This window comes from Euprymna scolopes, chromosome 22 (assembly GCF_053919585.1).
Source record: "Euprymna scolopes isolate OS-2025 chromosome 22, ASM5391958v1, whole genome shotgun sequence".
Classification (NCBI taxonomy): domain Eukaryota; kingdom Metazoa; phylum Mollusca; class Cephalopoda; order Sepiida; family Sepiolidae; genus Euprymna; species Euprymna scolopes.
Genome location: NC_136503.1, coordinates 3,242,528 through 3,264,458, shown reverse-complemented (window position 1 = coordinate 3,264,458; position 21,931 = coordinate 3,242,528). Strand labels below are relative to the sequence as shown.

The 21,931-nt window shown below is 29.4% G+C and overlaps 1 protein-coding gene across 1 annotated transcript in view; it reads left to right on the top strand.

Moving 5' to 3' along the window:
- The window catches only part of LOC145243804 (sialin-like), a 93,585-nt gene that overhangs the window by 25,623 nt on the left and 46,031 nt on the right, over positions 1 to 21,931 (top strand). The window contains exons 5-7 of the mRNA XM_080106835.1: positions 1,727 to 1,814; positions 6,965 to 7,060; positions 16,401 to 16,525. Coding sequence (XP_079962961.1) covers positions 1,727 to 1,814; positions 6,965 to 7,060; positions 16,401 to 16,525 — 309 coding nt within the window. The remainder of the gene's footprint in view (positions 1 to 1,726; positions 1,815 to 6,964; positions 7,061 to 16,400; positions 16,526 to 21,931) is intronic.

The window sequence follows — 21,931 nt, the reverse complement described above, 5'->3', positions numbered from 1 at the left end:
ATAATAATAAGATTTTTCTCTGCATATCCCGGCATTTTCTCCATTTGTCTTGAACTTCTTGTTACTGCTGGACTCAAGCAATGTCAATCCAGGAGTTAGGGTTGAATTAGTTGCGGATGGTACAACTCCAGCTTCACTTTAGCCACTCATACAAGGCTCATCTGTCTCCAAACCAAAAGCAGGTTAACTGACTGATAACTTTTTATTTACTTTACCTTTGGTAATGCAGCACAGAGACAATTTCAAAGCAATTTTTATTACGGTGTCGCGTGGTGAACATTTGGTTCTCTGTTTTACTATTTGTGTACAAGTTAAGGCATGACAACTGGCTCCTGCTGATTCTCTCTTTGTTCAATTTTAGCACGTCATCCAGCCAATCTGTCACACCAGACAACTAAACATGATCATAGATTGCTGCCATTCAAGCAATTTTGGCGCATAAACAATAAAATGGATATAATCACAATATTCAGTCATAAAAATTATATGAAATTGAGAATTTTGGCAAAACTTTAAAAGAATTTTGCCAAAAATAGACTCGATTTTATTTAAGCTTTAAATTTTTTTGTTTTTAACATGAAACGAATTTGCAAAAAATGAAATTAGAATCGTATTTACAAGAACATCAAGAAACAATTGATTTTAATTTAGATGGACTGCCATGTTTTTTTCTTTTGCTAAAAATCTTTGTAAAAAATAAACAAGTATTTTTTCAGGCTTGGAGGAATATTAAAGAAAAAAAAACATAAAAAGAAAAGGTTCCCTTAAATTAAAAGAAAACAAATGAAGCTTGCATGTTCCCACCCCGTGAGTGCACAGTGAACCAGGCATAAAAAAATGACTAAGTTCAGCATTTGCCCCCACCCCCATTTAGCCCCAAAAGTCCCATAGGGGATGTCAAATCCTGGTGAAAATGAACAAACAGCGCAGTTTTAGGCCTTAACATATGTAAATTTGAGTTGTGCACCATGCAAAAAAAGAAATGACTAAGTCCATCATTTGTCCACCCCCATTTAGACCCAAAGGACTCCAAGGATTTAACATATTTAAATTTGAATTCAGCACCATGCAAAACTGCTAAATAGACATACACAGAAAATTTTTGACAAATATGGTAAAATAGTCCCAAAAATGGAGTGTTTTTATTAGCCCTAAATGAGCCCCTTGGCCACACCCAAGAGTTATTGTGAAGTATAGACAAACAAAAATTATATAGAAATCAGTTACTTACAACTTTCTTTTTTCAGAAAGTTTCATAAAAATCCAAGTGTCAATTTTAGCCATTTTAACCCGAAAGGCACCCCTAGGGGGACAACCAGAGTGTTCCCGGAAAATCCGTTCTGTTACTTTTTTACTCATATCATGTTTAATGTTTTTGCAAAGTTTAAAAAAATTCCAAGGCATAGTTATTGAGAAAAGTGCAAGTAGATGAACGGATGAATGGACGAACAGACGAACGGACGAACGGACAAGGGTGAATTTACAGGTTCACCCTATTTTTGTTGGGGACCAAAAAGAATTTTACTTTTCTAAAATTGTAAATGTTTAGAATTGCTTGTGGTTCCATGGAGTGTATTTTGCCAATGTCTTTGTAAAGTGCCAAGAACAGCCTTAACAATGAATAAATATGTAGTAAATGTTTGTTTCTTTTGTTTTCTTTCCTGCTTTTGTTTCTTTGTTTCGTTTGAATTAAAAAAAAAAGACTGTATTTTTTTTTTTAATTCAGGGTGTGACAGCACCAGCCATCCACAATCTCTGGGGTAAATGGGCGCCAAAGTTAGAAAGGAGCCAACTAATTGCCTTCTCTTATGCAGGTAAGCACAGCAACGTTTTGTATATTTCCATTTTTATAGACTTTCGTAACAGAGAAGTCCACCAACAGAAAAAGTAAACAAAAATACAAGACAAAAAGCAGAAAATGAACAAATGACAGTGTAATTTAACTTCAAAGAAATTCTGCAAACCATGTACTCGTCGTTACAAGTCGAATTAGTTGTACTATAAGTTATGCCCCCTTAGAATTCTTCAAAAGCATCAAACAGGAGATAAGAAGGAGCTTTGTCTATTTTTGCCACACCAAGCATAGCGTTCTCGTGTGAGAATACACATGTATTATTTTAGTTCCTGACTTTATCGTTCATCTTAATAAATTTCACCTGTGACCAACATTTAAGTCACTTACCAGAAAAAAAACTAATAATAACATGCTGCTTTGTATTCTTAGGTCATCATTTACAATTTGGTAAAAAGAAAAGCGCATATTTTTGTTTACATAGTAGTCACCACTTATAAAGGCCTCGAGGCAACTCGGGGATAAAGGTTAATGAGTGTACAGTAGTCAATGGGACAATATCGTAGTAATCGTTAGTAGTGGAAATTTGGTAAATTGGATTACTTAAAGGGACGGTTCATCAAGAATTTGTTTACATTGGACTTGAAGATGAAAAAAATTGTAGTCAGCTGGAAAACAGGCAAACAGAAGAGAGTTCCACAAGCAGTTCTTAGAAAGAAGCTCTGTTCATAGAATCTATGTTTAGGTTTAGGCACAGATAAAGAATGGGGGAAATTATTGATAGTGGTTTCAGCTAATCGAGTGTTTTTCATGAAAGTCAAACAAGGGGAGGCCATAGATTGGAGTTCAGACAAGCACTTGCCATGAAAATAATGATGAACCAGAGACAAACTCGCAATGTCTCTTCTGTGGGAAAGAGGTAGCAGGGAAGAAAAAAAGGCATCCCCCACTAGACTACGAAGTCTATTTTGAACTCAACAGGATAAGTTGTTTGTAGCAACTCCTGTCCAGATGTGGCAACAGTACTCCATCCTTGGACATACCTGGTACTTATATAGGTAGAGATTTGCATCAGCAGTGAAATATCTACTGGATCGATAGAAGGATCCCACCATTTTTCCAGCAACCTTGGCAACGGATTTGATGCATGTGTTCCATTTCAGATCAGGAGTAAAGATCAGTCCCAGAAGATTGTCAAAACATAAAGCCTCCCCAAGACGAGCGCCATTCATTTCAATTGATGCCAGATGAGGATCAGAGCGTTGATGATTTAAAGATAGAAGCTTGGTTTTAGATGCATTAAAAGTAATCAGTCACCCTTTCCCTATTGTACCACGTGCTCAAGATCAGAGGAGAGAAAATCAGAGAACTTGGTCATTTACGGCCTCTACTGTGTTTCCATAAATGATAGTGTCGTCAGCATAAATGTCTATGAATGATCTTAGGATGTGATTTGGGAGATCATTGATGTAGATCAGGAAAAGAGTTGGGCCCTGGATGGACCTCTGAGGGACTCCAGCATTAATGCTGTGAGCTTCTGATTTCTGCCCATCAACTACTACTCTTATGAATCTATCATAGAGAAATGATTTAATAATTGAGAAGACATTTGCAGATAGCTGGAGATTTTGTGAAGTAGACCTATATATGCGATACCCCATCAAAGACCTTTGATATGTCAAGAGCAATTGCCCTAGAAAAAAAGTGCATGTTTACTCAGACAAACGAATTCAGGCTCTTCATCGATTTTTCAGTCAAAACAAATTGAAGAGGGGGGGGGAATAATTATGAAGATGGAAGAAAGAATGACGGAGAAAATATGATCGGACATTTGTTTCTGGATTGAGTCTCAAGGGTTTCTTACTAACTCAACCCCACGTTATAATTATAGGAGAGTAGAAAGTGGATCTTGGGTTTACTTTTAGCAACTCTTCCTTTATTTGGTCCATTAGTTCTCATATTCCTGGAGTGATATTTCTGACAAAGTAAGAAGAATTGTTGTTTTTGGGGGTTACAATCTATTCCATCTAACACTTACCAATTTAACAAATCAAATAGGACATTAAAGGAGATAACTCTGTTCATAAAAAAGCGAGGTAACCGTGTAGATAATAGAAATTGTTTGAGGACATAAAGTAATGAAAATAGATACCAAGTTTTTATATGTACAACCGTATAGACATTATTTAAACCGGAAAGAATATTTATACATATTTTACAGACAATAACTTTGGGGGAAAAACGCATAAGACATATGTGTGCATGCGAGCATACATGTAAATCTTTGTTTCTTCATGATTTGCAATAAAACTGTGAAAGTTCATTGCCTTAAAGCATCGGTTTGCTTAAAAATAAATAAAATTATTACAAAAAAAAAAAAAAAGATAAGAATATTCTATCTTTAACTAAAAATTAAAATAAAAGATTACATATTTGCTAATTAGAAAAATTAAAGGATTAAAAAATATTTTGTAGTGCAGATCTTTAAAAGAACTTTAAAAAAAAAATATTTATTATTTCAAAAAAAAATGTTTAATTAAAAATATTTTGCATAGCAGATCTTTAATTAAAATTTAAAAAAATAATAAATTATTACTAATTAAAAAAAATTAAAATCATAAAAAGTATTTTATAGAGCAGATCTTTAAGTAAAATTAGAAAAAACAGATTTAATTATTACGAATAAAAAAAGTTAAAAGAACAAAAAATATTTTATATAGCAGATCTTTAACTAAAATTACGAAAAATAAATTAATTTTTACTAATTACAAAATTAAGAATAAAAATATTCTATATATTTGAGAAAATTAAATTATTACTAATTAAAAAATTAAGAAGAAAATGTTTTGTATAGCAGATATTTAACTCAAATTTGAAACAAAGATTTAATTATTACTAATTACAAGAATTAACAGAATTAAAATATTTTGTAGTGCAGAATGTAACAAAAATTATAAAAAATTAAATTCTTACTAGTTAAAAAATAAACAGAATTAAAATATTTTGTAGAGCAGATCTTTAACTAAAAGTTGAAAAAAATGATACTAATTAAAAAAACTTTAAAAAATAAAAAATGTTTTACAAAGCAGATGTTAACTAAGAGTTGAAAAAATAAGATTCAATCATTATTAATTAAAATTTTTTAAAAATATTTTGCATAGCAGTCCTTTATCTGAAATTTGAAAAAAAAGATACTTTATTACAAATTGAAAAAATTAAAAGTATGAAACAATTTCGTAAAGCAGATCTTTAACAAATATTTGATAAAAAAAATTAATTATTACTAATTATAAAAATTAAAAGAATAAAAAATATTTTGTACAGCAGATATTTTACTAAAAATTAAAAAAAAGATTAAATTATTACTAATTGAAAAAATTATAAGAATGAAACAATTTCGTAAAGCAGATTTTAACTAAAATTTGAAAAAAAAATTAAATTATTACTAATTATAAAAATTCAAAAAATAAAAAATATTTTGTATAACAGATCTTAATCAAAATTTGAAAAAAGAATTAAATTCTTACTAATTAAAAAATTTAAAGAAAAAATATTTGGTAAAGCAGATATTTAAGTAAAATTTGAAAAAAAAGGATTAAATTATGACTAATTAAAAAAAAAATTTTTTAATTAAAAATATTGTGTTTAGCAGATCTGTAACAAAAATTTGAAAAAAAGACTAAATTATTACTACTATACAAAATATTTTTTTATTTTTTTAAAATAAAAAAATATTTTGTATAGTAGTTCTTTACCTGAAATTTGAAAAAAAGATACTTTATTACTAATTGAAAAAATTAAAAGAATAAAATAATGCTTTATATAACAAATCTTTTACTAAAAATTAAAAAAAGGTTAAATTATTACTAATTACAAAAATTAAAGGAATTACAAAATATTTTGTATCGCAGTTCTTTAACTAAAATTTAAAAAAAAGATAAATTATTACAAATTGAAAAAATCAAAAGAATGGAACAATTTCATAAAGCAGATCTTTAACTAAATTTTATGCAAAAATTAAATTATTACTAATTATAAAAATTAAAAGAATAAAAAATATTTTATAACACAGAATTTAACTAAAATTTTAAAAGATTAAATTATTACTAATTATAAAAATTAAAAGAATAAAAAATATTTTATAACACAGAATTTAACTAAAATTTTAAAAGATTAAATTATTACTAATTATAAAAATGAAAAGGTTAAAAATTAGTTTTTATAGAAGATTTTTAACTAAACTTTGAATAAAAATATTATTACTAATTAAAAAAAATTATTTTTATAGCAGTTCTTTATCTAAAATTTGAAAAAAAAGATACTAAAAACTTATTTTGGAAAGCAGATTTTTAACTAAAATTTGAAAAAAAATAATTATTACTAATTAAAAAATTAAAAGAATAAAATATGCTTTGTATAACAGATCTTGAATCAAAAAATGAAAAAAAAGAATTAAATTATTACTAATTAAAAAATTCAAAGAAAATATATTTTGTATAGCAGATATTTAACTAAAATTTGAAAAAATTATATTAAATTGTTACTAATTAAAAAAATAAAAACTATTTTGTAGATCAGATCTGTGACTAAAATTTTTTAAAAGATTAAATTATTACTAATTAAAAAATTCAAAGAAAATATATTTTGTATAGCAGATATTTAACTAAAATTTGAAAAAATTATATTAAATTGTTACTAATTAAAAAAATAAAAACTATTTTGTAGATCAGATCTGTGACTAAAATTTTTAAAAAGATTAAATTATTACTAATTAAAAAAATTAAAAGAAATAAAAAATATTTTGTAGAGCAGATCCCGTGGTCCATGCATCACCATTCAAATAGTAGAGGAGAATTTTTTCTTTAATTTGAAGGATTCAAATGTATTTAATATTAATGTATTATCAGGAAATCTCCCTGGTTAGATTACTATCTTGAAAGTCATTTTAGAGCACCCAGAAATGGTAAGGTGAAAACAGAATAAAGGAAATGACTCATCAATTAAAAAGTTATTGTTCTTGAATTATACAAAGTAAAATTTAGATTAAATGAAAACATTCGGAAACAAAATTCTATTTTTTGAAGAAATTTATTTTTTTTATTGTATATATTTTTTTTTTATTTTTCATTAATGTAAAAAAAAAATGACTAATTTTCTATATCTATATTCTAGGTTCACATTTTGGGACATTCTTAAGCATACCAATCTCAGGAATTTTAATCAAGTATAATGTTTTGGGAGGTTGGCCTTCGGTTTTTTATCTCTTTGGTAAGTGCCTTCTACACCTTCTTGTAATTAGGAGAGTCATTCAAAATTTACTGGTCATTTAGCATTTCTTATTTCAATCATTTTAACTTTTAATAAAAATAATCTTCTAATATAAAAAGCAAAGTTGATCAGATTTATCACGTTAGACTGAATTGATATTTGATTCTAATAAGCCATCAGCTTTGAAAATTATCATATTGCGTTTTTTCGTTGAAAAATAAAATTAACATTCCATATTCTCCTTGGCCCACTATTTCATTTAGTAGGGGAAAATTCTCGATAATGGCTGTATTTGTTATTAATACACAAAATTGTATATGACAATCACAAAATTGTATGTGACTATCGCAAAGGAGAAGGTAATTTCAGGCGTATGGAATCATGAAGAATGAATGTATGCTATACTGCCCCCCCCCAAAAAAAAACAAATATCTGAGGGGAATGTATCATCACGATTCAAATATATTTTTATATTTTATAAAATTAAAAACAATTTGATAACATTAAAAACAATTTGATAACATTAAAAACAATTTAATAACATTAAAAACAATTTAATAACATTAAATTCAATGTAATAAAATTAAATACAATTTAATAACATCAAAAACAATCTCATAACATAAAAAAACAATATAATAATATAAAAACAATTTCATAACATCAAAAACCATTTAATAACATTAAAAACAATTTGATAATATTATAAACGATTTCATAACATTAAAAAAAATTTGATTACATTACAAACAATTAAATAATATTAAAAAAAATAATTACATAAAAACAATTTTATAATATTATAAACAATTTGATGACATTAAAAAAATTGGTAACTTATAAACAGTTTGATAATATTAAAAGTATTTGATAACATTAAAAACAATTTAATAACATTAAAAACAATTTTATAACATTAAAAACAATTTCATAACATTAAAAACAATTTTAGAGCATTAAAAACAATTTTATAACATTAAAAACAATTTAATAATATTAAAAACAATTTGATGACATTTAAAACAATTTAATAACATTAAAAACAATTTTATAACATTAAAAACAATTTTATAACATTAAAAACAATTTGATAACATTAAAAACAATTTGATAATATTAAAAACAATTTCATAACATTTAAAACAATTTCATAACATAAAAAACAATTTGATAACATTAAAAACAATTTTATAACATTAAAAACAATTTTATAACATTAAAAACAATTTGATAACATTAAAAACAATTTTATAACATTAAAAACAATTTCATAACATTAAAAACAATTTCATAACATTTAAAACAATTTCATAACATTTAAAACAATTTAATAACATTAAAAACAATGTCATAACATAAAAAAAATTTGATAACATTAAAAACAATTTCATAACATTAAAAACAATTTCATAACATTAAAAACAATGTTATAACATTAAAAACAATTTTATAACATTAAAAACAATTTTATAGCATTAAAAACAATTTTATAACATTAAAAACAATTTGATAACATTAAAAACAATTTCATAACATAAAAAACAATTTCATAACATTAAAAACAATTTTATAACATTAAAAACAATTTTATAACATTAAAAACAATTTTATAGCATTAAAAACAATTTGATAACATTAAAAACAATTTGATAACATTAAAAACAATTTCATAACATTAAAAACAATTTCATAACTTTAAAAACAATTTTATAACATTAAAAACAATGTTATAACATTAAAAACAATTTCATAACATTTAAAACAATTTAATAACATTAAAAACAATTTCATAACATAAAAAACAATTTGATAACATTAAAAACAATTTCATAACATTAAAAACAATTTCATAACATTAAAAACAATTTCATAACATAAAAAAAAATTTGATAACATTAAAAACAATTTCATAACATTAAAAACAATTTTATAACATTAAAAACAATTTTATAGCATTAAGAACAATTTTATAACATTAAAAACAATTTGATAACATTAAAAACAATTTCATAACATTAAAACAATTTCTTAACATTAAAAACAATTTCATAACATTAAAAACAATGTTATAACATTAAAAACAATTTCATAACATTAAAAACAATTTCATAACATTAAAAACAATTTCATAACATAAAAAACAATGTTATAACATTAAAAACAATTTCATAACATAAAAAACAATTTTATAACATTAAAAACAATTTGATAACATTAAAAACAATATTATAACATTAAAAACAATTTTATAACATTAAAAACAATTTTATAGCATTAAAAACAATTTTATAACATTAAAACAATTTGATAACATTAAAAACAATTTCTTAACATTAAAAACAATTTTATAACATTAAAAACAATTTTATAGCATTAAAAACAATTTTATAACATTAAAAACAATTTCATAAAATAAAAAACAATTTCATAACATTAAAAACAATTTGATAACATTAAAAACAATTTCATAACATTAAAAACAATTTCATAACATTAAAAACAATTTTATAACATTAAAAACAATTTGATAACATTAAAAACAATTTTATAACATTAAAAACAATTTAATAAAATTAAAAATAATTTAATAACATTAAAAACAATTTGATAACATTAAAAACAATTTCATAACATTAAAAACAATTTTATAACATTAAAAACAATTTAATAAAATTAAAAACAATTTGATAACATCAAAAACAATTTCATAACATCATATTGTCCCTTTCAACTTCTGTACACTCTTTTACCCTTATCCTCAAGTGGCTTCTGAGCTTTGCTAAGTGGTGATTCCTTTGTAAAAAAGAAAAAAAAAGGAAAAATTAAGAAAACAAGGAAAGCAGGAGAGGGTAGAGCGGTAGCCCTAGATATATCTAAGTCTTTTGACAGGGTACGGCTCAATGGTCTTCTCAGGAAAATCAGATCATATGGTATCACTAGAAGAATACATAACGTAAGTATATTCCTATTTAAGTAAGAGAAGAATCCAGGTTGTCCTCGATGGTCATACATCTAAACAATATGATATAATGATGGTCACATTCAATGCTGCCAAGACTAAGCTAGTTTCCTTTAATAATTACAAGAAACCTTCTCTACCACCTATAAGCAATGGCCAAAAACACATTACCTGAAAGTACTTCTTTTAAACTTCTCGGCCTAACATCCACAGGGAACATGAATTGGAATAGATACATTGAGAGCATTGCAAAGACCGCTGCAAAGAATGTGAGCTATCTCTACTGTGCTAGAAAGTTACTTACGCCTGAAAATATCCTGTACCTCTATAAGGCCACCATTCGCCCATGTATGGATTATTGTTGTCATATTTGGGCTGGTGCATCTGCTACTAGTCTCTCACTCCTGGATAGGGTTCAAAAGAGAGTCGCCAACCTGAGACGTCCTGAACTGTCATCTAAGCTTCAGCCTCTGTCCCATCGACGACATGTTGCATCCCTTTGCCTGTTCTACAAGTACTTTAACGGTGAATACCCGACAAACTACAAGCACTTGTACCCCCCGACATAAATACCTCTGACAAACCCAACAAGCAGCTGTCCCACCCCTACACAGTAGAGATCTCTAGATGCAAGAAAGCCTTCTACTTCAATAGTTTCTTCCCCAGAACTGCTAGACTTTGGAACTCCCTTGCAAATTCTGCTTTCACAACTGTACTGACATGCAGTAGTTCAAGTGCAATGTGAACAGACACCTTGCTGCTCATCTCCCTTCATAACGTCCCTGCAACTTATGTCCCCTATAGTAGCTCCCTACTTCAAAGTGCCTTGTTTGGGGTGAAAATTGAATTTAAAAAAATGTTTCATAGTTCACATATTTCCTCCTATAACACAGAACAAGCTAGGTAACATACAAATATCCGTGCATGAGATCGCCAAGCTAATCAAGAACCTTGATTCCAGTAAAGCAACTGGCCCTGATGGCATCCTAATTATAGTGTTAAAAAAGCTTCAACCAAAACTTGCTCCCATACTTACGAAACTATTTAAGCGCTGCCTTAAGGAGAAGTGCTTTCCGACTCCCTGGAAGACCTCATCAGTTTGCCCTGTATTTAAGAATTCAGGTGATAAGTCATCTCCCTCTCAGTACAGACCAATAAGTCTCCTGTGTGTTATGAGTAAGTTGCTGGAATCCATATTAAATAGAGAAATAGTCAACCACCTCAGCAGGAATAACCTTCTTAGTGACACACAATATGGTTTCCGCTCTGCAAGATCTACCGCAGATATGCTGATGGTTATATCCCACAGGATTAGTGAATCTCTTGACAAAGGCTTCCTTTCTAGGGCAATTGCTCTTGACATATAAAAGGCCTTCGACAAGGTATGGCATAAGGGTCTACTTCACAAGATTTCCAGCTACGGTATAACTGGAAATGTTTTCTCAATCATTAAATCATTTCTCTCCGATAGGCTCATAAGAGTAGTGGTTGATGGACAAAAATCGGAGGTCTGCAATATAAATGCTGGAGTCCCTCAGGGGTCAATCCTAGGCCCAACTCTCTTCCTGATCTACATCAATGACCTCCCTAAACACATACTTAAATCATTCGTAGACATCTATGCTGATGACATGACCATCTACGGCAACACATCAAAGGCTATAAATGACAAAGTTCTCTCTGATTCTCTCTCCTCTTCTCTTGAGCGCATGGTTCAGTGGGGGAAGATGTGGCTGGTTACCTTTAATGCATCCAAAACCAAACTCCTGTCCTTACATCATCAACGCTCTGATCCTCATCTGGCATCAATTGTGATGGATGGCTCTCGTCTGGGTGAGTCCCCGTGTTTTGACAAGCTTTTGGGTTTGACCTTTACTCCTGATTTGAAATGGAACACATACATCAAGTCTGTTGCCAAGGTCGCTGGAAAGATGGTGGGATCCTTCTACCGCTCCAGAAGATATCTCACTACTGATGCAATTCTCTATCTATATAAAAGCTAAGTACGTCCAAGGATGGAATACTGTTGTCATATATGGGCAGGAGCTGCTAAAAACAGCCTATCCTGCCTTGACAGAGTACAAAATAGACTTCGTGGCTTAGTGGGGGATGCCCTTTTCTCTACCCTGCAACCTCTCTCCAACAGAAGAGACGTTGCGAGCCTATCCTTGTTTTATCATTATTTCCATGGCAGGTGCTCGTCTGAACTCCAATCTCTGGTCCCCCCTCGCCAATCTTTCACGAAAAACACCCGTCTAGCTGAATCCACTGTGAAAAGTTTCTCCCACTCTATATCTGTGCCTAAATCAAAATGCGGATTCCATGAACAAAGCTTCTTTCTTAGAACTGCACGCCTGTGGAACTCTCTTCCGTCTGCCTGCTTCCCTCCGGACTACAACTTGGATGTCTTCAAGTCCAATGTTAACAAATTCCTAATGAACCGCCCCCTTAAGTAAACACTTCATCAAATCTCCACACTAACGTAATGTACTTGCAATAACCCTTATCCCTGAGTGGCTTCCGGGCCTTGATAAGTGGTGATCACTGTGTAAAAAAAAAAACAAAAAAAAAACATGAAACGACAAAATTAATATTGGATGGAAAATATGCCTGCTATATTTATTAAGATAAATTTAAGAATGATAACTTTGCTTAATAATTTTCTAGTTAAAAAGACACACTTATAAACTTGAGTTATTGCTTTTCCTTTGCTAGCCTTTTTCACAACTTGTTTAGATGAAGACTATATTTTCCCTAATTTTTATTTTGCCATTTCACGTTTATGATAAAATTTGGCATAACAAAAAAAATAATAAAAACCCTGAGTTCAAAAAAATAGGTTGTGATGTCGAAACCTATTTTCCCTTTAGATAATTTACGTGATTGAAACAAAAATTAGCTCTAAATAAATGGGTGCTAGTTCAGATAGAGTCGACAGATCGATTTTTTTTTAATATGTCGTTTTAAGCAAAAAAACAATATCATGTACTTAATGATCATGTCGAAAACAGTAATATATCTAAAAATTACGAAAATCCATCGAATAGAAAGTTATTTATAGGTAAAAGTTTTTGTTTTTTTTTCAGAAAATTGGGTAAAATTGCATTTTTCTTAGATGTTATAAAGTAGAGTGAAGAGGGGACATAACTCGGAACGAATATTTTAGATTACTTGTATCATGGCGTGTAATATTTGTTGTCTATAGCGGTAGACTTTTTTATCCCCCCACCAAAAAAAAAACACGGCCAAACAAAAAATATCCATCCAAAAAAAAAACATAGTTCCCAAAAAATATCCTCCCTCCCCCCAAAAAAACATATAATAACAAAATAATCCGAAAAGCACAAAGTTCCAGACATAATAATAATCATAATAATAATAATAATAATAATAATAATAATAATAATAATAATAATTAACGGGACCTTTAGAAAATTCTACAGCGGATTCTTTCATATGTAATATATTGCTTCTGCGCATTCTGTGGATGTTCAGCATGAATGAAAACACATCATATTATTCTAGCCCTTTTGTTAAAACTGTATCGCCCCCTTACTAAAATTATAACTTTGATATATTGTATGAGCTGATTATTTCATGACAAGCACATAAATCAATTAACTCACACTTCATCATTTGTCATAATTCTTGGATGTGTTACTAATTTCGACAATCACTTTTCATAATATAAACCCACATTATTGCCCTCACCCCCTTGCGAAAATAAATCTTTGATATATTATCTGGGCTATTCATTTCATTCCAAATACACCAATCATTTTATAATTTTTCATAATTCTTGGAAATGTTACTAATTTCGACAATCATTTTTCATAATTTTGACCCACATTATCGCCCCACTCTTTACTAAAATAATAAAGTTGATATATTGCCCGGGCTGATTATTTCATGCCAAATTCATGACTCACATTTCATCATTTTTCATAATTCTTGGATATTTTACTAATTTCGGCAATCATCATTCATAATTTTCACTCACATTATTACTAAATTACTAAAATAATAACTTTTATATATTGCTTGGGCTGATTATTTTATTACAAACACACCAATCCATTAACTCACATTTATTTCTTTTCATAATTCTTGGATATGTTACTAATTTCGACAATCAGTTTTCATAATATGAACCCCCCTGATTGCCCAACCGTACTAAACTAATAACTTTAATATATGTCCTGGGCTGATTATTTAATTAAAAACAAATCAATCCATTAACCCACATTTCATCATTTTTCATAATTCTTGGATATATTATTAATGTCGACAATAATTTTTCATGATTTAAACCCACATTATAGCGCCCCACCGCTACTAAAATAATAACTTTGATATATTGTCAGGGCTGATTGTTTCATTACAAACACGCCAATCAAATAACTCACATTTATCATATTTCATTATTCTTGGATATGTTACTAATTTCGATAATAATTTTTCATAATTTAAACCCATGTTACCTACCCCTAACTAAAATAAACATTTTGATATATTATTCTAGCTGATTATTTCATGCCAAACACACCAATGAATTAATTCACATTTCATCATGTCATAATTCTTAGATATGTTACTAATTTCGAAAATAATTTTTCATAATTCAAACCCACATTACAGCCCCCCCCCCCACAGTACTAAAATTACAACTGTGATTCTGGACTGATTGTTTCATTACAAACACACTAATTAATTCACATTTAATCATTTTTCATAATTCTTGGATATCTTACTATTTTTAACAATCATTTTTCATAATTTTAACCTATGTTATCTATCTTCTCTTACTAAAATAATAACTTTGATATATAATTCTGGCTGATTATTTCATGCCAAACACACCAATCAATTAACTCACATTTCATCATTTTTCATAATTCTTGGTCATGTTACTAATTTTGACAATCATCTTTTATAATTCAAACCAACATTATTGCCCTCGTCTTACTAAAATAATAACTTTGAGATATTGTCTCGGCTGATTATTTCATTACAAACACACCAATCAAGTAACTCGCATTTGTTCATTTTTCATAATTCTTGAATATGTTACTAATTTTGACAATCAGTTTTCATAATTTTCCCAAATTATCGCCCCCCCCACCCTTACTAAAATAATAGAAGGGACATTTTTCAGGGCATCTTATAATTAATCAGAAGAGACATTTTTTTAGTGCATATTATGATTAATCAGAAGGGACATATCCAGGGCATTTTGTAATTAAATCAGAAATTACTTTTCTCAGTTACTTTTGTAATATTAAAACTTTGTTACATTAAATGTATAGTACCTATTTACAATGCCTCCCCGGTGGACAAATTTAGACATCAAGGTCGTTTTTTTAACGTGGAGAAAAGGAACAAAAAATTGTCTTAGTTGTAAAGGATTTAATAATGAATTCTCCATCGAACGAATTGCATACAACATCGAAGTTGATGCGTATTTCGCTATAGGGGCCTCACTCGTGTACGTCCGCCCCCCCTTTTTTTCACTAAAACACAATCGCAGTTGTTCTACTCTATGAATTTTCGTAATTTTTAGATATATTGCTGTATGCTGAACGAACATAGACTACACTGATTAGATTAAGGGTTAGAGGATGGTTCGTGATGAACAAATACTCAAAAACGAAGAGTGTAATTCTTGGGCTTATGACAACACTACCGTCGTTCAAGAAATTAATTTTTCTTCAAGTTATATCGATTTCGTTAATGCAGACTTTAGGGCTTTTTTTCGTAATGTTATGAAAAAGTTCATTTTTTTTTTTTTTTTTTTTTGTTACAATTTGTGATGTTTTATTTTCATTTGATAAAAGTAAAAATAAATTCCTTTTTTTTTTACTACTGAAAACCATATAACTTTGAGGAAAGGTGCTTTTTTTGTTTAAACAAAATAATACATTTCCACTATATTCCTGATCATTTTTTAATAAATACTGAAAATTTCATTAAAATTTGGTTTAATTTTCTAATTTTTGGTGAATTTTAAAGTAAATGGGCTCAAAATGTTTATACATTTTGAGCATCGGCATTCATTTTGCCCGTACAAAGGAATCATCCACACTATTACAATTAAATTGATTTGTTGTTTTCGATTCATATAAAAATGTTTAATCACAAAAATATTTTTATGCTTATTTGGACTTTGAGTTAAGGCGTGGCCTTCGTTAAGACGGTCTTGGTTAAGGTCAGAGTGACAACTGTATTATTCTTTTCAAGTAATTTTAATTATAAAAATTGGAGTTAAGTTGAAAATCAATGTAAAACTTATAGTGTTTTATATTTCACAGCATGTGAACATTTTTTAATAAAATAATAAGTTTAGAAAATCATTCCACGTTCTTTTCCTTTTTGTGTTTACAGGAGCCATCGGTTGTCTTTGGTGGATATTTTGGACGATACTTTCAGCTGATACCCCAAGGAAACATTGGTTCATTTCAAATCAAGAAAAAGAATATATCGAAAATTCAATTGAGATCAACACCGAGGTAATCATTTAAAGTATTAAATAATTTATCATGTAGGTTTATATTAAAGGGAGGTAATTTTGATAAGTTGTCATTCTCATCCATGATTGATTGTTAAACTTTGGAAGACATTAAAAAAATGGGTACTTGCTCAGTTTAATCAAGACATTAAAAAATGAAAATATCGAAAAAAGTTTAAATTGTATGTATTCGTTATGGAACGATGTTCTCCGAAAAAAAACAAACAATTCACTTAATTTCATCAAATAGTTTTGTTTTTTTTTACAGCGAAAAAACAATTTGTTATGATACCGAGCAAAATGTTCGATTTTTAGGAAGAAAAGCTAGTATTAGAGATGGGGAGGGAGTGTCAGCGCTTTAACTGGAGTCATCTCCCTTTGGCATTTCTAAAATTCAAACAAATTTTTTTTTTTTATCCAAGATGGCCGCCTTCAACGCGCTCTCATAAAAACGTGTTTTTCCGCTGTAAAAAAAAAACAAAAAAAAACTACTTGATGAAATTAAGTGAAATTTTTTTTTCGGAGAACTTCGTTCTATAACAGATACATACAATATAACCTTTTTTTTCTCGATATTTTCATTTTTTTAATGTCTTGATTAAACTGTACAAGTACCAAAAAATGAAAATATTAAAAAAAAAAAAAAAAGTTATATTGTATGTACTCGTTATGGAATGAAGTTCTCCAACAAAAATTTTTTTCACTTGGTTTGATCAAGTAGTTCTTTTTTTTTTCTACAGAGGAAAATCTCATTTTAATGAGCTGATCTATCGTCGCCATTTGCCTGTTTACAGACACGAGGAAGGGATGCCTTTAAACGAAAAATTGATTAATAAAAGACAAAATGAAAAAAGGATTTAAAAAGTGCATAGAAACTATGTAAAATAAGCAAAATAAATAAATAAAATATTTATTTCAGTATTTTTTTGCCCATGTTTCAAAATAATCTCGTAAAATTTTGACAAGCTTTTAGTGTTGATTCGAGTTCCCCTAGCGATCTCTTTAACATTGATTTTCCTCATAAGAAAGAACAAAAAAACTGCTTGATCAAATTGATTTAAAAAAATTTTTTTTTTGTATGGACAATATAATTTCTTTTCAATATTTTCATTTTTTAATGTATTGATTAAACTGTACGAGTACCAAAATTTGTAGTTATTCTTCTTCACGATTGGTAGACGATTGGTAAAATTGCTATGTACCTGCTTCATTCCACCCTAGAAAAAAAGACATAACACCGGTTAGTTTTACGTCGAGGGAGGTTGTAACAAAACTCGTTTCTCTTCAATAACTTTTGGAATGAAAATTTCATGTAGTTCTTCGAGAATAGAAAACATTCAGAAACAATTATTGCATTATATATAATTGTATATAATGGTCCTAAATAAGTTAAATGGTGTCGCAGATATTGTGTAAGAATTTCTCTTACTCGTTTTTGCCTTTGGCAGAATGAAAGAGACACTCAGAAAAGCAACAAAGGCTCACCTTAAATTCCAAGAATATTTTATTTACAAGAAAAGTAAAATGAGTCCATAATTGTAAAAGAGTGCACCTCTTTAGCTTCGGCCAACTGGCGGGTAGTTTATGCTTCGAAAGGTGTAGGTAGTTTTCTTCTGTGAAGATGCTGGTTGAATTCGGCCGCTCGTAGAAGTGGTTGAGGGTTCTTCGAAATCCTTCCAGACTGGTCAAATAAGAACAACGCACATTGCGATCGATGTTCCATAATAAAGGATGCCCTCCTGCGGGCAATGATGATGAATGTAATTAGTCCATAAACATTTTTGCCTCAGGCTTGTATCCGCATTTAAGTGAGCGGAGATAACAAATAGAATAGAACCCTGCCTTATAGTTCATTTGGCACGGAGCGAGACACCACGCGTCTGCTTTGCTCGACACGGAATGGAAATCTGTTTGAAGAAACACAATATTCCCGCCAATTCCTGAATCCTCCGCAGCAACTGAAACAATGCAATTTCATTGGTCAAAATAATCGCGTGATTGGAACAATCTAGCAGTTATTGCCCTTGCATTCTGAAATTTCTAACAATTGATAATACGTGAAAGACAAAATGTGATGCAAAGTACAAAGGAAAACTTGGTAAGAATTGATGTGTTGGAAACTGGTTGATGCATCTGTCCAGCAGCAAAAGGTAAGGTAACAATCACGAAGTCAAAACACCTAACATCAAAGCCAATTTATCTCTACAAGGGAAACAATTGATAACTACATTATGTATCGTATACATTGTTTTTTGGGGAAGTGGGGGGGGGTGAAGACCAGTCACCAATAGTGACAGATAGGAGATGCTGTAATATTTTGAAATGTTAGGAAAACTATTTTAAATAAGAATAGCTTAAGCTTCAGCACTTAATTTTTTTAACATCTTAATAAGTAAAGAAACTGTTAGCCAAGTCAAATCATTGCATATATTTAAAGCAATTATATATATATATATATATATATATATATATATATATATATATATATAAGAACAAGTAGTTAATAAAACATGTTAAAAAACACTTTGAAAAAGAGTTAAAAACAAATTTCATTTTAAAAAGGCAGCACAAAATAAGTGGATAGTCCTTAATCCGCAGAGTTTCGAAGAAATACTTTCCTTCTCATCAGAAGGTAGGATTTAGCAAAATGCGGGATTGGATTTTGCTTGCAAAAGTATTTGATGAAACTACAAGTTATTCATAGATCTTACTTGGTAACAAAAAGTGAAGCAGAGGGAATATGGTGAAGAAAAAGATTATTTCACGTGAATGGATAGTATGGTGAAAATAAATTATCCAATGATGATAAAATCCAAAAATTAAAATCCAAAAAAGTTGGTTAAGTTTCCATTTCCACAAGTAAAAGCCACTTAGTTTTGGTCTTCTCTTTCCTTTTCTTTCAAAAGATAGTTTTTTCGAAGGTAGTTCTACACGTTTAAAAATGTTCGTCATAGCGACACCTATTTAAAGTACTGCCTTTCCTTTAGAAAAATTTTTGTTGACTTTTCTTGTTGAAAGAATTTTTTTATATATTGATTAAAAAAATTTTTGTTGACTTTTCTTGTTGAAAGAATTTTTTTATATATTGACTTAAAAAATGTCTTCTTAATTAATACAAGAATAAAAGGCAGTATTTTAATTTTAATCAAAAAAAATAATTTTACTTATTCTTTTTTTTTTTTTTTTTTTTTTTTTTTCATTATATTTTCACCCCAAACAAGGCACATTGCCACTTTGGTGTAGGGGGCTACTATCAGGGGAAACATCTACTGGGGCACTATGTAGGGATTAGGGCAGCGAGATGTTGGTTCACGTTGCACTTGAACTTATGCATGTCAGTACAGTTGGGGAAGCAGTGACCTGGAATGGAATTCCAAAGTCTAGCAGTTCTGGGGAAGAAACTACTGGAGTAGAACGATCTTTTACATCTAGGGATCTCTACAGTGTGGGGGTGGGATTTTGCAGCTTGTCGGGTCTGTCGAGGGTATTCACGTCGTGGGGGCACAAGTGCTTGCAGTTCTTCAGAGCATTCACCATTATAATACTTGTAGAACAGGCAGAGGGATGCAACGTTTCGACGATGGGACAGAGGCTGAAGTTTTGATGCCAGTTTAGGGCCTATCAGATTTGCGACTCTCTTTTGAACCCTGTCAAGGAGAGAGAGACTAGTAGCCGATGCACCGGCCCAAATATGACAGCAATACTCCATACATGGGCGAATAGTGGCCTTATAGAGGTACAGGATACTTTCGGGTGTTAGAAGTTTTCTAGCACGGTAGAGAGAGCCCACCTTCCTCGCAGCGGCCCTGGCAATGCCCTCGATGTAATTGTTCCAGCTCATGTTTCCTGTGAACGTTAGGCCAAGGAGCTTGAAAGACGTACTCTCAGCTAAAGAGTTGTTGGCCATTGCTATAGGTGGTAGAGAAGGTTTCCTGTAATTATTGAATGAAACCAGTTTTGTCTTGGTGGCATTGAACGTTACCATCCATTTTTGTCCCCATTCCACTACTGATTTGAGGTCATCCTCTAGTGTTTCTGCCATTACTTTAGATATATGTTCATTTGTTTTCCTGTCGTGCCTGCTATAGAGTGTGGTGTCATCAGCATATATACCCATCTCAGAGGCAATTTTATCGGGGAGGTCATTTATGAATATCAGGAACAGCAGAGGACCAAGGATAGATCCCTGGGGCACTCCGGCATTTATATTATATTGTTTAGACGTACGACCGTCGAGGACAACCTGGATTTTTCTCTTATCTAAGAAGGATTTAATTATGTTAAGTATTCTACCAGTGATACCGTAAGATCTAATCTTCCTGAGGAGACCCTCATGCCATACCCTGTCAAAAGCCTTAGATATATCTAGAGCTACCGCTCTGCCCTCTCCCGCTTTGTCCAGTGAATGGTATATGCGTTCAGAGATTACAGTGAGGATGTCTGCCGTGGAACGGGCTTGTCTAAATCCATATTGATGGTCGGTCAGAAGTTTAGCATCTGTAAGGTGCTGGACTAGAGCATGGTTAATTAAGGTCTCAAATATTTTGGCAAAAAGTGGGAGGAGGCTAATAGGGCGATTCATAAAATCATTTTACTTATTCATAAAATCATTTTACTTATTGATAAAATCATTTTACTTATTGATAAAATCATTTTACTTATTCATAAAATCATTTTACTTATTCATAAAATCATTTTACTTATTCATAAAATCATTTTACTTATTCATAAAATCATTTTACTTATTCATAAAATTATTTTACTTATTCATAAAATCATTTTACTTATTCATAAAATCATTTTACTTATTCATAAAATCATTTAACTTATTGATAAAATCATTTTACTTATTCATAAAATCATTTTACTTATTGATAAAATCATTTAACTTATTCATAAAATCATTTTACTTATTCATAAAATCATTTTACTTATTGATAAAATCATTTAACTTATTCATAAAATCATTTTACTTATTCATAAAATCATTTTACTTATTCATAAAATCATTTAACTTATTGATAAAATCATTTTACTTATTCATAAAATCATTTTACTTATTCATAAAATCATTTACTTATTGATAAAATCATTTAACTTATTCATAAAATCATTTTACTTATTCATAAAATCATTTTACTTATTCATAAAATCATTTAACTTATTGATAAAATCATTTTACTTATTCATAAAATCATTTTACTTATTCATAAAATCATTTACTTATTCATAAAATTTAACAAAAGCGACAAATTGTTATTTTATTTTATAACCTTATTTTACTTTGCAAATAATATTGAACGAATATATTTATTTCTAACAGAAAAGAGAACAAATAATCATAGCTAATTTTAATACAGAACATCAAAGTACAAAAAGCAACGGATTAGAAATCTGTTTGTCTTAG